This window comes from Cucurbita moschata, unplaced genomic scaffold (assembly GCF_002738365.1).
Source record: "Cucurbita moschata cultivar Rifu unplaced genomic scaffold, Cmos_1.0 Cmo_Scf00051, whole genome shotgun sequence".
NCBI classification, from domain to species: domain Eukaryota; kingdom Viridiplantae; phylum Streptophyta; class Magnoliopsida; order Cucurbitales; family Cucurbitaceae; genus Cucurbita; species Cucurbita moschata.
In genome coordinates, this window is record NW_019268567.1 from 801,827 (window position 1) to 814,460 (window position 12,634).

At 36.9% G+C, this 12,634-nt stretch overlaps 2 protein-coding genes across 4 annotated transcripts in view; one reads left to right on the forward strand and one right to left on the reverse strand.

The window, feature by feature from the left end:
• LOC111436068 (probable glycosyltransferase At5g03795) overlaps positions 1-2,119 on the reverse strand; it is a 9,648-nt gene extending 7,529 nt beyond the window's left edge. Inside the window, exons 1-3 of one of the 2 annotated variants that reach the window (XM_023073760.1) lie at positions 1,743-2,119; positions 1,361-1,645; positions 874-1,160 (exon numbers count right to left, since the gene is read on the reverse strand). In XM_023073760.1, coding sequence (XP_022929528.1) covers positions 874-1,160; positions 1,361-1,645; positions 1,743-2,105 — 935 coding nt within the window. In that variant the 5' untranslated portion in view covers positions 2,106-2,119. Of the gene's footprint in view, positions 1-873; positions 1,161-1,360; positions 1,658-1,742 lie in introns of both variants that reach the window. The other variant, XM_023073759.1, reaches the window with a different exon arrangement.
• A 1,492-nt stretch (positions 2,120-3,611) lies between these two features.
• LOC111436032 (cytochrome c1-2, heme protein, mitochondrial) lies at positions 3,612-9,205 on the forward strand. Of its 2 annotated transcripts, none has more exons than XM_023073696.1 (8): positions 3,612-3,795; positions 4,974-5,044; positions 5,443-5,657; positions 7,021-7,300; positions 7,512-7,583; positions 8,381-8,497; positions 8,593-8,658; positions 8,742-9,205. In XM_023073696.1, the coding sequence occupies exons 2-8, from the start codon at positions 4,988-4,990 to the stop codon at positions 8,856-8,858; spliced, it is 924 nt and encodes a 307-aa protein (XP_022929464.1). In that variant the 5' UTR covers positions 3,612-3,795; positions 4,974-4,987; the 3' UTR covers positions 8,859-9,205. The 2 variants fall into 2 exon arrangements, with proteins under 2 accessions (XP_022929464.1, XP_022929465.1); XM_023073697.1 differs by lacking the exon at positions 3,612-3,795 and adding an exon at positions 4,163-4,314.
• Positions 9,206-12,634: the final 3,429 nt, after the last annotated feature.

The window sequence follows — 12,634 nt, forward strand, 5'->3', positions numbered from 1 at the left end:
TTTTTTTTTTTTTTTTTTTTTTTTTTTTTTTTTTTTTTTTGGCTTCACCAGCAGTTTACCGTCAGTAAGTTTCACAACTCAGCTTTTCTTGAATAACTACCTAGCAGGTAACCTAAATAACTATGTTTTTCAGGAATTATCACCTCGCAGATTATCCAAATAGTTCACCACCAGGTCTATCAGTTACGAGAAGAATCAATGGTAACAGAACTCGCTTAATCCAGGATTAATCTAAGTACATCCCTCCTCCAATGAAGTTAATACTTTATCCTGTCAATGAACATTCTAATTAACTATTATGTTCAACTAATATCACCCAACAATATATGAAATGAGAACTAGTTTCTCGAAGTTTGAAGAAATTATGCTTAGCTTCTATGTAAGAACCTGAAAAAATTAACTAATTATATGGGAGGGCGTTTTATTTAGAGAGAAAGCATAAAATTCTATAAACAGCCGAATTTAAATTTACGTAGGTTGCGGGTTTACTTTTCAGATCCTTTTGTAGGATTGGAATACCAAGGCGCCAAGAAAAGGCAATGATACACCCGGGTAGAGAAAAAATGCGTGGTTAATTATTGCATATTATCCCTTGTCATGAATAAATTGTTAAGCCCTATGTCCTCGAGCAAAATTATACGAAAGATAGTCATAATTTTTTCTTTCCATCCGACTTCTGATTCTAAAGGCAGTATAAACCAAAAATATAGAAACGAGATCCATGCATTAAGGATAAAGATCAAAGTTCAAACAAGTAGTATAACTAAAGCCAGATTTAGGTTGTAATGCCCAACAAAATAGTGTTCTGTCACTATCCACTTCTTTGAAGGGAAGCAAATGGAGAGTATAACTGAAACGTATGAAATCTTTTACCTATTTTCTGTGTCATTTCCTCCAGCTGGAAGAGCAAATGGCTGCAAGACTTGAGGAAGAGCAACGTCCTTGTGGGGAATGAATCCAACGTCATAGCTAGGAGAGCAAACAACTCGAATTGCGTTCTTTATAAGAAAAGGCAATCCTTCAGAAGCTCTCACACCAACATCATGACAAGTGACAAAAAAGTGATCCGCACCCAAGGTTCTGTTCCAGTAAGGATACTTGGATATCAAGCTTTCGACATAATTTTGGACAATTATCGTCATATTCTCGTAGGATGTGCCCTTCATTGTATCCATAAACACCATAATTTATAAGCCAAAGGGGAAATTAACAAGTCCATTTCACAACTCACATTCCTCCAAACCCAATAGTTGTAGCAACACAAGTAACAAAGCAAGAAGCTACAAATCAACACTCGCCACTAGTAACCAAATTTCTGGTTGATAAGAACAGCCCAAAAAAGATGGGATGAGAATCATACCTTGCCTCGCATCTTATGGCATGAGATCGGAATGAAAAAGAGGTGTGCCTGATCCGGATCTTCAGTGCGGAAGCGACTCTCTCTAATATTCTGAAAGAAGTAACCCTCACTTGCATACTTGCCAGTGAGCTTCCTGGGAGTCTGGTAAAAAGTATTGGGATCGCCATCTGGGTATATATAAACCTTGAATTTCCTCTCCATCTCCGCGTAATTCAACCGAAAAACCTCAGGAGAGTGATACACATCCGAGATCTCATCATCTGCAGCATCCTCAATGCCTCCCAACTTAACGGGCAGCTTCGGAATGAAAATCCGAAACCCATAAGCATAAATCAGAGGGAAAACAAGAGGTGAACAATGCGAAATGGAGAGAATGGCGTACCTGAGAGGGAGAGGAGGAAGCGGACGAGTGAAGGGAAGTGAATGAGAGATAAGTGAGGGAAAGGAAGGTGAGAACGGCGAGAGTAAGGAGAGAGGCCCGGAGAGAGCAGAGACGAGAAGAAGAGGAGGAGGTGAGTTGAAAGGGGTGCTTGATAGCTGACATTGCTGGAGAAAGAGAGAAGCGCAGTGGAAGCGTGAGGCTGTGGAGGAGACCGGCGGCGAGAATGTGTGGCCGGCGGTAGCGGAGACGGCGGAGACGGCGGAGAAGGCGGAGAAACCGAATGGGGTTCCGATTCGGGTTTGGGTAGGGACGATTGGGGATGGCATTGATAGTTGTTTTCTTATACATCTGAGTAAAGTTCATAAAAATCAAGCACATCAATATTACACATGTGATTCGTTAGGTATTCCATTCTAATTTTATATCATTAACAGTTATTTTTTGCTCTTTTTTTTTTTTTTTTTTTTACAATTTTAAAATTAATAAATAAATATTTATTATCGACCCTGAGAGAATATTATCGACACGGTGGTTAATTAGGTTTTGTCAAGAACCCTCGAGTACAGGCAAGTTCAAGCAATAACACACCAAATCTATATCGAAGTCGAGTAAAAATTCGAGAATCTATTGAGTTAGGCGAGTTTGGCTTGAGATAGAGGGTGTTAGAGACTAGGAGGAATCAAAGCAATACGTTGTAGCGTTGACTCGAGGAAAAAGAGGTCAAAATGAGGGTTTAGGCTTGAAATTGAAGGTAAATTTCGTATGGTACCCTGTTGCTTTTGAACTTCGATATCTTGATTCTATATATTTGTTAGAAGTAGAACTACACTTATCAAAAAGAAATCCGGAAGAAATAATCACGGTAGAAAGGAAAATCGAGCTCAAAACATAACGGAGGTTTCCATAAAAGTTTTAGAAATTCGTAAACAGCGCGAGGTTGAAAATTCCTGATACTTATATTAGAAATTCATGATTTACTTCTGTTTATTCTGTAAAATGTTTTAATAACGATTTCATGTCTGTTTTTATTTAAAATAATATAAAATATGAAAACTTTTTTATTTAATGCAATGAATCTACGTTGAGTAGCAACAACCATAAATTGAGCTTCGATGGTGTTACAATTATGTTATTTTTTTTAATGAATTATTTTGTAAGAACTCCTATTCAAATTAGTTAACACTTAATTGATTACTTACCAAAGTCCAGATTTACCCTTTTGTTGAAGGTGGTTCGAGCTTTTCCTGAGATTATGACATAGGTTACTTCAGCGTCGTAGCGCCTGATACTCAAACATTGGCTCGAGATATTTTCTCTACCCTTTCTTACCGTGAAAAATAGGGGTACCTTGCGTCCTTGAACCGATAACCATCTTTCGGCTAACCTAGCTTCCTCCGTCCCTAGGGACCAACAAGGGGTAGTGCAGGAATATTCACCTGTTATCCATAGACTATGCCTTTTAGCTTGATCTTAGACCTTAACTCACCTTCTATGGACGAACCTTGCGGAGGAACCCTTAGATTTTCGACAATATCTATATGTCATGGTTTTATCGAAAGATCTTATCTAATTTTATTTTTGTCCCGACATTATAAGATCGGATCATTAATTTTCTTTTGACTAATAAATTAATTATCAATTTTTACATTGATTTTTTTTGTCATTCAATATAAACATTTTATTAATACAATTAAAAGTATAGTAAATATTTAAAAAAGAAAAAAGAAAAAAGAAAAAGAAAAAGAAATTGATATTATGAACAAATCAAGTATAGCCACGAAACACAAAACATGGCCCACTGCCCAGCCCACTCTCCCCAGCTTTTTTTTCGCAGTCCTATTTTTCTGTAAAAAAAAAAAAAAAAAAAAAAAAAAAAAAAAAACTAGGGCTTTCATTTCACCTTCTTCTTCTTCTTCTTCACAAATTTCTCCCTTTCTCACCCGAGATCTGGTTTCTCGCTCTCTCATTTGGAGATTTTCTGCGTTTCGTTTCTCTGTCCCTTTCCAGTTCTTGCAGTGGCGCTTCTCTCGTCGGTCTGTTCGATTTGCATTGGGTAAGTTCCTTTCTCACTCTGTATCTAGTTTCTGCATCTTTGCTTTTCATCAGTTTTTTTTTTTTTTTTTAAGAAATCATGTGAAGCCATTTAGTGCTCCTCTCTTTGATCTGTTTTTATTATTTTTTATCCTGCGAGTGTAAGTTTCTGTTCGTCTTTTGCTTATGGTTCGATCATGGCGATGGCTGCCAGTGTATGTTTTTGTTCACCGAATAATTTTGATTTCCCCGTTGAAATTCGGTATGAATTTGGAAGGATCCTGATTGAATATTACCGTCTCTCACTGTTCAAGTGTCCATCATATTTCACCTTACCGATCGGTTCAGCTAGTTTGATGTAATATGAAATCTCGAACCAATTGGGCCAAGCCAAGGCTACTCGCCATGGGAGCCCATCCAACACTGTTGGGCCAAGCAGGCACCTCTGACTTTTAACCCATAGGCATCACCCCCTCATTTTTTTCTTCGTCTCAGCTGCAAATTTCTGAGGACTTCTACTCGGATCTCTGAGCTTCGACAGGTTATTTGACCCCTCTGCGCACACCTCCTGTATTTCCAGCGCCGATACTCCCCATTTGATCACGTTATTGATCTTTTTCTTATGTACTTTTTGTTCCTTCTTCGTTATCTGATGTTCTCCATGGATCTAAGCTTTCTCCTCCTCTTTGTTTTCACTTTTCGGGCTAGGTTTTATATGCCTCCCATGACATGTTTTAGATTTAGTCTGTAGCTTTCATTTTTTGTGATTCTCTCTACACCTTTGTGATAGGATAATTTTGGCAATTCTTTCGTGTGAAAGTGTATGTTCCATGACAAGGGGTTTTGATTTGTTTTGAATGTTGATACGTATAAGATTGGGTTCTAAGCTTTAATAGTTTGTCAAGATGGTTAAAAAAATTGGATTTTTTCTTACACCGAAATTGATAATTCCGTTATATTTCTACAAACATATTTGGTGGCATTTATTCTGTAATTAGTAGAAATTTTTTATTTGAAGTAGGTGTTCACTTTCTTCCTTTATTTTCCTTTTGAAGTTATCAGTTATGTAATTTGTGGTCGATACATCTTGTTTATTGTTTCTCTCTTCTCACTCTCTGTAATTACTGGAACAGTGTATATGTTTTTTAGGTTCTCCATTCTTACTAATTTTGTCTTCATTTCTTTGTGAATAATTTGTAGAACTCGTAACTGAAATGGCTGGGGGAGGAATGATCCGGCAGTTGCTGAGGAAATTTCCATCTCAATCTTCAGTAAGCACTTTAAGCTTGTTATTCCTTGTCTTAAACATTAAGGATCAGCTTTGAAACCATGAGAATCAACATTAAATGACATATACTTCTTCCAATAAGCTTGGAGGTCAAATCCTCACACCCCACATTTGTTGTACTAAAAAAAAAAAAACAAAGGGATAAGCATTTTAACTAAGTTTGCTATTTTTCCAGCACTTAATAGATATTAGAGAATTTATATAAATACTTTTTATAATGCTTGACCTTGGGAACAGTCTTGGTGTCACCAGTATTTATATTTAGGAGGTGAATTAGCCGTAGTTACGAGAGAACCATTTCCATATACTTGATCAGTGACACCATTTTTAGCATGTTTAGATTAGCTGATAATTAGTTGTGGTTGTTGCTTACTTGTGCAGACCCCTCCATTGACCTCATCCCTTATTTCAAAGAATGAGGAAGCTGGCTTTGCTGGGATGAACTCCTTTAGAAGGCTTGCTCTCCTTGGAGCAGGCATTTCTGGGTTTTTTAGTTTCGCAACTATAGCATCTGCTGATGAGGCAGAACATGGCTTGGAGTGCCCAAACTATCCCTGGCCTCACCAGGGCATCTTGAGTTCATATGATCATGCTTCGTAAGATATGACGACTTTTCACTTTTTCCTTGCTTTATAAAACCGTCTGAATATTTGAGCCCACATTTACTTCATCAGCAGTCTCACAATTGTTACCTGAGTGTTTTACCCCTGCTATACAATGTTATGCACATTTTATTAATGAATTTCTTTCTTATTCAGTTCATTTAGATGGATTGTATTATAGGTACAACAGTTATTATAGCATTCCCATGTTTGACATGAAGTCGACTTCTCATTCATGCTAGTCATTGATGATTGATCTATCTGGAAATAGATAGATGGCTCATGTCATAACAAATTGATGGCCTTCTTATGTCGTCTTGAAGTAGATGGGCTCATCCATGCCTGTCCTTGGTCATTGAACTATTTAGAAACTTTACATTACTGGACACCCCAGCCTTAGACTCTGCATATTTGATCACCATCATCATCTTCTTCCTTATAGTGAAATGGTAAAAAAAAAAAAAAAAAACAATCCAATTTGCATTTATCAAGAAGGAATTGTTATGACATAAGAAATAAAAAGGAAACAAAACTTGATGGAGAACTTCAAAGGAAGCCCTTATTTAAATAAGATTCCAACAACTAAGGAATGAATGTTGTTTCTTATCCAAAAAAAGAAAAAAGAAAAAAGAAAAAAGAAAAAAGAAAAATCCTTCAGCAGGAAAGGATTACAAAAGGTTATTCTGACCGGAAAGACATTTACAAGGAATTGTCCCAAAGCAAGAGAGATTAATAATTCTTTCATTTGGTGTATATCATGAAGAAACTGTAGTTGCTGACGGGAAAAAAAACGCCAAAGTGAGCCCCCAAGTTGATTATGTCCCAAACCTCACAGATTGGGAGGAGAAATTATAGAAAATTCTTCCAATTACATTCATTATTGATCCCAGACAATGTCTAAGAACGTGGAGATAAAGAATTGTCTCTTGAAAGGATTACAAGAAGTTATCTCATTTGGTTCATATCAAGAAGTTGTAAATACAAAAGGAATTGGTAAGAAAACCTCTTTTGGGAGCCCATATTTTAATGAGATCCTAAAACTTTTCCTCATCTCTACACAAGTTAGCAATGGTTCTACGATTTCTTTCCCTTTAAGTCTATCAAGGCAAAACTCAATATAAAATTAAACCTATCAAGGCAGTGTTGGCCAGAACAACATCCTCCCATAAGATATTTGCTTCCATATAAAAGGGTTCTAAAGGGCTAAAGTATTCCCTGGAAAACACCAGGTGAGACTGGAATTTTCCAACCTCTCCGCCAATATTTCAATGAGAAGGTGCATCAAACCGAGAACAGTGGTTCATATTTTCTTATCCAGCAACTTGTTGATGCTCTAAAGCTGATTTTGCTTGTGCAGGATTCGTCGTGGCCATCAGGTTTACCAACAAGTTTGTGCATCCTGTCATTCCATGTCTTTAATATCATACCGTGATTTGGTTGGTGTTGCATATACTGAAGAGGAGACAAAAGCAATGGCTGCTGAAATTGAGGTAGTTGATGGGCCCAATGATGAAGGTGAGATGTTCACTCGTCCAGGTAAACTCAGTGACCGGTTTCCTGAACCATATGCAAATGAACAAGCTGCTAGATTCGCTAATGGTGGAGCATATCCTCCAGATCTGAGCCTTATCACAAAAGTAATTCTTCTTTATCATTCTTATAATTTCATAAAGTAAGATTATATATATCCAATCATGGGTTTTGTTCCAACCTTTTTTTTTCATTTGATGTATATTGTTTTCCCCCTTGGAGATACAAAAAGAAATCACATATATGTATTTAAATAGATTGTAAAGTATTTGCGAATAAACTTTGTCCTGAAGCTATTTTGCCTTTTTTCCCTCTCAGGCTCGTCATAATGGTCAGAATTATGTATTTGCCCTTCTTACTGGTTATCGTGATCCACCTGCTGGCGTTTCGGTAAATTTTAAGCCACTGTACTTCTACTGAATTCCAACGGATGTTCTACAGTATATCTTGCTAAATAGAGTTGTTGCACATGTGCAATTGTATATTATGGGACTTGTTTGAGTAGAAAATTGTCCTTATTCTGCATTCCTGCTATGTTACATTATTTCATGTGAGCTTACTTTAGTGGGATTAGTTGAGGATGTCTTCTATTTCCTGTCAATTGTGGTATAATGTGTGGGCACAGTTCACATGGAGTAGATATCTGCTTGTTGCACCTCAATATCTGTAGGGTGAAATTAATGTAACAGTAATATTTGTTTGTTTTTAACATGGAAGATGTACATTCCATGTGGCTTCTGAAGCAGCAAGCGGAATGTCAAATTTTGCTTATTTAACTGTAGAAAGTTGTAACTCTCCTCCGTGGTCAATTAGTTAGAACTTAGGTAGCCTATATTTTGAAGTACATTTCATTGTTTTCTAATCATCGGATGTCTTGCATATTTATTCTGGTTTTGTTTTGTTTGCTACTCCACTCCCCTGTTGGAGTCTGATGGAGTATCTTTTATTCGAGTTTGATTTGTTTTGCTTTTCAAATGAGTATTATAATTTTTAATGAATATGAAATAGCCTTTTATTCTTGTGATCTTCTTAGTGTTACTTATTAAGATAGGAATTGAGTTACAGTTATTCAAAACGTAGGATTGGACACAAGTCAAATATTTCCAACCAATAAGCAATCATGGATTATTTTTTCCAGCTTCCGTTAACTCTTCTCAATCCTGAAAACCCTGTGAATGGTTTTGTAGATCCGAGAGGGTCTGCACTATAACCCTTATTTCCCTGGGGGAGCAATTGCGATGCCTAAGATGCTTAATGATGGAGCTGTCGAGTACGAAGATGGTACCCCAGCGACAGAAGCACAGGTTCGTCTGCTAATTATGTAAAGTTTGTGAGTTGTATAGAATATAAGGATAATGCATACCTTGACTGATAAGTTCCATGTCCCTGTGTAATACAGATGGGTAAAGATGTTGTCTCGTTCTTGTCATGGGCTGCTGAACCAGAAATGGAAGAAAGGAAACTGGTAATTTGCATGCTAAATCAGATGTCTTGTTAACGCATTTCTAGCTCTCCTTTTTGATGTTTATGTGTGTTCTTGAATGCCAGATGGGATTCAAATGGATCTTCGTGCTCTCTCTGGCTCTACTTCAGGCCGCATATTATCGCCGATTGAAGTGGTCAGTTTTGAAGTCCCGCAAGCTGGTTCTTGATGTGGTCAATTAGCTAGCTGACTGTGAGTTGCGTCTATTATTTTGCTTCTGCGAAGAAGAAATGAATTGGCAATAATTCTGTTAGAATGTAATGTTTCTTACGAAGCAATTTCTTTTTTGAATCATAGTTGATTTGCAGTGAATGACCTGCAAGTGTCTGAGTTCCTCGTTTTTGATGGAAATAAACTTCATACGCCGAAATTCATTATTTTTGTGGTAATTTGTCACAACAGCTGAACTCTGATATTCATGTTGGATATATTTGTTTGATGAAACTTTGTATCTGTAAGATTTATGTGATAAAACAAAGAACTGTAAGGGAGGCAGCCTTAGGGGCTGTAATGCCCCCTTCAAGGTGTCTATTTGGAGTACCACCAATTAATGTTCTTCGAAATGCCTACATTTTGGCGATGGAGCTTACATGTTCTATCCCCTGTTCGGTAATGTTTTGTTCTTGTTGTTTTGAGGTTCAGCGAAAGCAGAACTAGTAGCGTAAGCAGAACTAGTTGCATATATATGTGTGTGGGAATGTAACTATAGAAGTTTTTTACTCGGAGGCAACTACTACCTATGTTACAAAAAAAATCTTTAACCTGTAAACGCCTGTTCGCATCTTTAGAGGGCCAAGCGGCTAAATTTCTTCAAGCAAGCCTCCTTTTTTGCAGTGATCGATGACAAAATGGTACGAACAAATCCAATGACTTGGATTTGGTAGTTCTCCATTTTCTCCTCTTTACCCCTTTTGATATCTTTCTAGATGGGCAGGGGCCAACTAGGAGAGATGATCCCGAGAAGAAATTGAATCCATACACTCGATTCATTGCTTCTACCCCTGCCTAATGCAGCTGGCCTGGGACCTGGACTCGGATTTCAGCCACTGTAGTTCAGATGCAGATGCAGCCTGATGACTGAGTGAAGATTGGGAGTGGATTGCTCGGATACGATCTAAAACGATCCCACATTCCAAAAAGAATCGGACAATGAGAAGCCTTCGTCGAGTAATGAGAAGCAGGCTAGTCCCTGAAAAAGCCTTGAGGTCTTTATGATATGTATAAGCAAATAGAAAAAATATTGTCTGAGGTCTCGTCTTTTTAATATGAGATACTCAACAGCTATCCAAATATATAATCATTCAAATAAAATTTAGCAAACATGTGATTGATTAGAACAAAGACATAATCTCTGGTCGTAAGAATTAATTGTCCAACGAATAAATGCATTTATAGAATATAAGGTGTTCAAATGTTTGGTTGGTGAAGCTTATAATTTACGAATGAAGACTATTTTCCATTGGTTCTTTTCTTTCCTTTGTTGCTCAAAACTTAAATGTCCACAAATTAAGGAATTTGTCGGCGACTATGTCTTTCTCTACTCAACAACTATATTTTTACTAATCATTAATTTTCTATTCAAAATGTGAAACTAATAATTGGGTTAATTTAAATTCTCAACTCTTATTTGTTTTTACTCTAATCTTAATTTTCAAGTTACTTTGATTTTGTTTAGAATCAACACATTCGCGTGTCATGAGAGCGAGTGTTTCGAGATGAATATTTCAGATGACTTCTTTTGAAATGAGTTTTTTAAGGACACTATTAGACGACATGGGTGTGTCGATATTGTGTCCTAGCCCATGTGTCGGAGGTTGGATTATGTACCCACTATTCGGAACGTATGTTATAAATGGTTTAGCATGAACACGGGAGAGTCACATGCTCGAGAAAACTCGAATGATGGATGTTCAAGATGTCCCATTGAGATGACCGACACATGGGTCAGTTCCCGACGGATGTGTCTGAGCAAGCCAAGATGGCTAAGCTATTTCGAGACGTGAGATGATATCACAATGCTCGAGAAAACTTGAATGGATGGATGTTCAAGATGTTCCATTGAGATGATCAACACATGGGTCAGTTCTCGACGGATATGTCTGAGCAAGCCAAGATGCCTGAGCTGTTTCGAGACGTGGGATGATATCACAATGCATGAGTCGTGTTGTTGAGAACCGAAATGACGATGAGATGCAACATTGTTGTGCGCAGACAATTGAATATGCACATGTGTGGATGAACAAACTTGAATTCTGCACAAGTGGTATTTGGTTGACAAAGACCATACCAAAATGCAAATGGGGCCTTGTCTTTACAATGTTGAAAAAAAAAAGTGGTCAAGTAAATTTTTTCTAAATAAATAAAGAAAATTTGAGAAAGACAAACATTTTATCTCAAATTTAATGAAAAATTATCATCATTAAAGGAAAAATATGTGTTTTATATAGAAAATATTTCAATCTTCAAAATTTTAAATAGAAAGAATTAGAGAGAAAACTTAATAACTCTTAAATCTAAAAAGGAATCATTCCTCTTCTTCTTTAGCTTTGCCCACAACATATTTTATACTAGTTGAAAGAAAGTTTCGTTACTGTCTCGGGAAAGTGAGAGATCTCATTGTCCGAGATATGCTCTTCAGCAAGGTCAAACTTTTCACAAGATAACATCCCGACATTCATATTAACCTACCTCAAACTCTTCACGTTATAAAGCAAAGTCCTCATATTCTCTTCTTTCTCTCTCTCTATTCAAACTTGACAATCAAAACCGACCCAACAAAATTTAAAAACATCTTTAAAGAAACCAATGTAACGCCATTAATTTCCAGATAACGACACCGTCTTTGATTACTCATTCAACGCAATTAGTATCAAACCAAAGTTATTATTTTTAATTTGTGGGTTTTGAAGTTTGATCCATTAATATGTATGTAGAGCATATGGTAAGGTCATGAGGTGCTTGCATGCTCTCCAAAACGACAATTTGCAATGCTTACAAGAGCTTTCCCTCACTTCTATCACGTTACTCGCCCCTCTTCACGTTTCTTCTCTATCCCTCTCTTTCTAACGCCTAGGCAATGCATGCACAACCATTATCCTTTCTTCTTTTTTTTTTGTTTTTTTTTTGTTTTTGTTCGTTGAAACCTAATCGATCACGAGGTTTTGAGATTGTGTGTGTTAAATTTATAATATCGCCAATTCTATAAGTTTATCACCAAATACTTAATCGTAATGTGTTTATATAAACGCTAGATCGAGGGATTTATGAGAAAGAAACACGAACTTCAAAAGCTTTGGGAACACGAACTTCAAAAGCTTTGTGATGAAGATTGAAGTGTAGACCAACCCTTTTAACCAAATTGTAAAAATGTGAGTCAATAAGCTCCAATCGTTCAAAATCGAACATTAAGCATCATTCAAGTCCACCAGTAGTAGATATTGTCCGTTTTAGTTCGTTACGTATCGCTGTTAGTCTCACGGTTTTAAAACGCATCTATTAGAGAGGTTTGTTTCGTCTCCCTCTACAACCAATGTGGTATCTCACAATCCACACCTTAGGGGACACGACGTTCTCGTTGGCACACTACTTAGTGTCTGACTCTGATATCATTTGTAATAGCTCGATGCCATCACTAGCAGATATCGTCCGCTTTGACTTGTTACGACTATTAAGACGCGTCTACTAGGAAGAAGTTTTCACATCCTGAAAAATGCTTCATTCTCCTCTCCAACAAATGGAATAATGGGATGTGACAATCATGCATTGAGAAGTAATGAACTGTAGAACATTTCTAAGATAAGTTATTAATCATGGTGAATGTACAGAACATTTATAAGAGAAGAATTATTAGTGTTTTTGGTTCGGTAAGATCAATGGTCAAAAAACATTGCGATACAAAGTACGTTTTGTGAATGTTTCATTTCAATCATGAAACCAATGATTCAATACATGGAGATTG

What these genes read in the sequence shown, in the direction of transcription:
- LOC111436032 (XM_023073696.1), top strand. Translation starts at nt 4,988, where the DNA reads ATGGCTGGGGGAGGAATGATCCGGCAGTTGCTGAGGAAATTTCCATCT. An exon ending in ATCCACCTGCTGGCGTTTCG is followed by an intron (nt 7,584 to 8,380) that starts GTAAATTTTAAG and finishes ATGGTTTTGTAG; the next exon opens with ATCCGAGAGGGTCTGCACTA. An exon ending in CCCCAGCGACAGAAGCACAG is followed by an intron (nt 8,498 to 8,592) that starts GTTCGTCTGCTA and finishes TGTGTAATACAG; the next exon opens with ATGGGTAAAGATGTTGTCTC.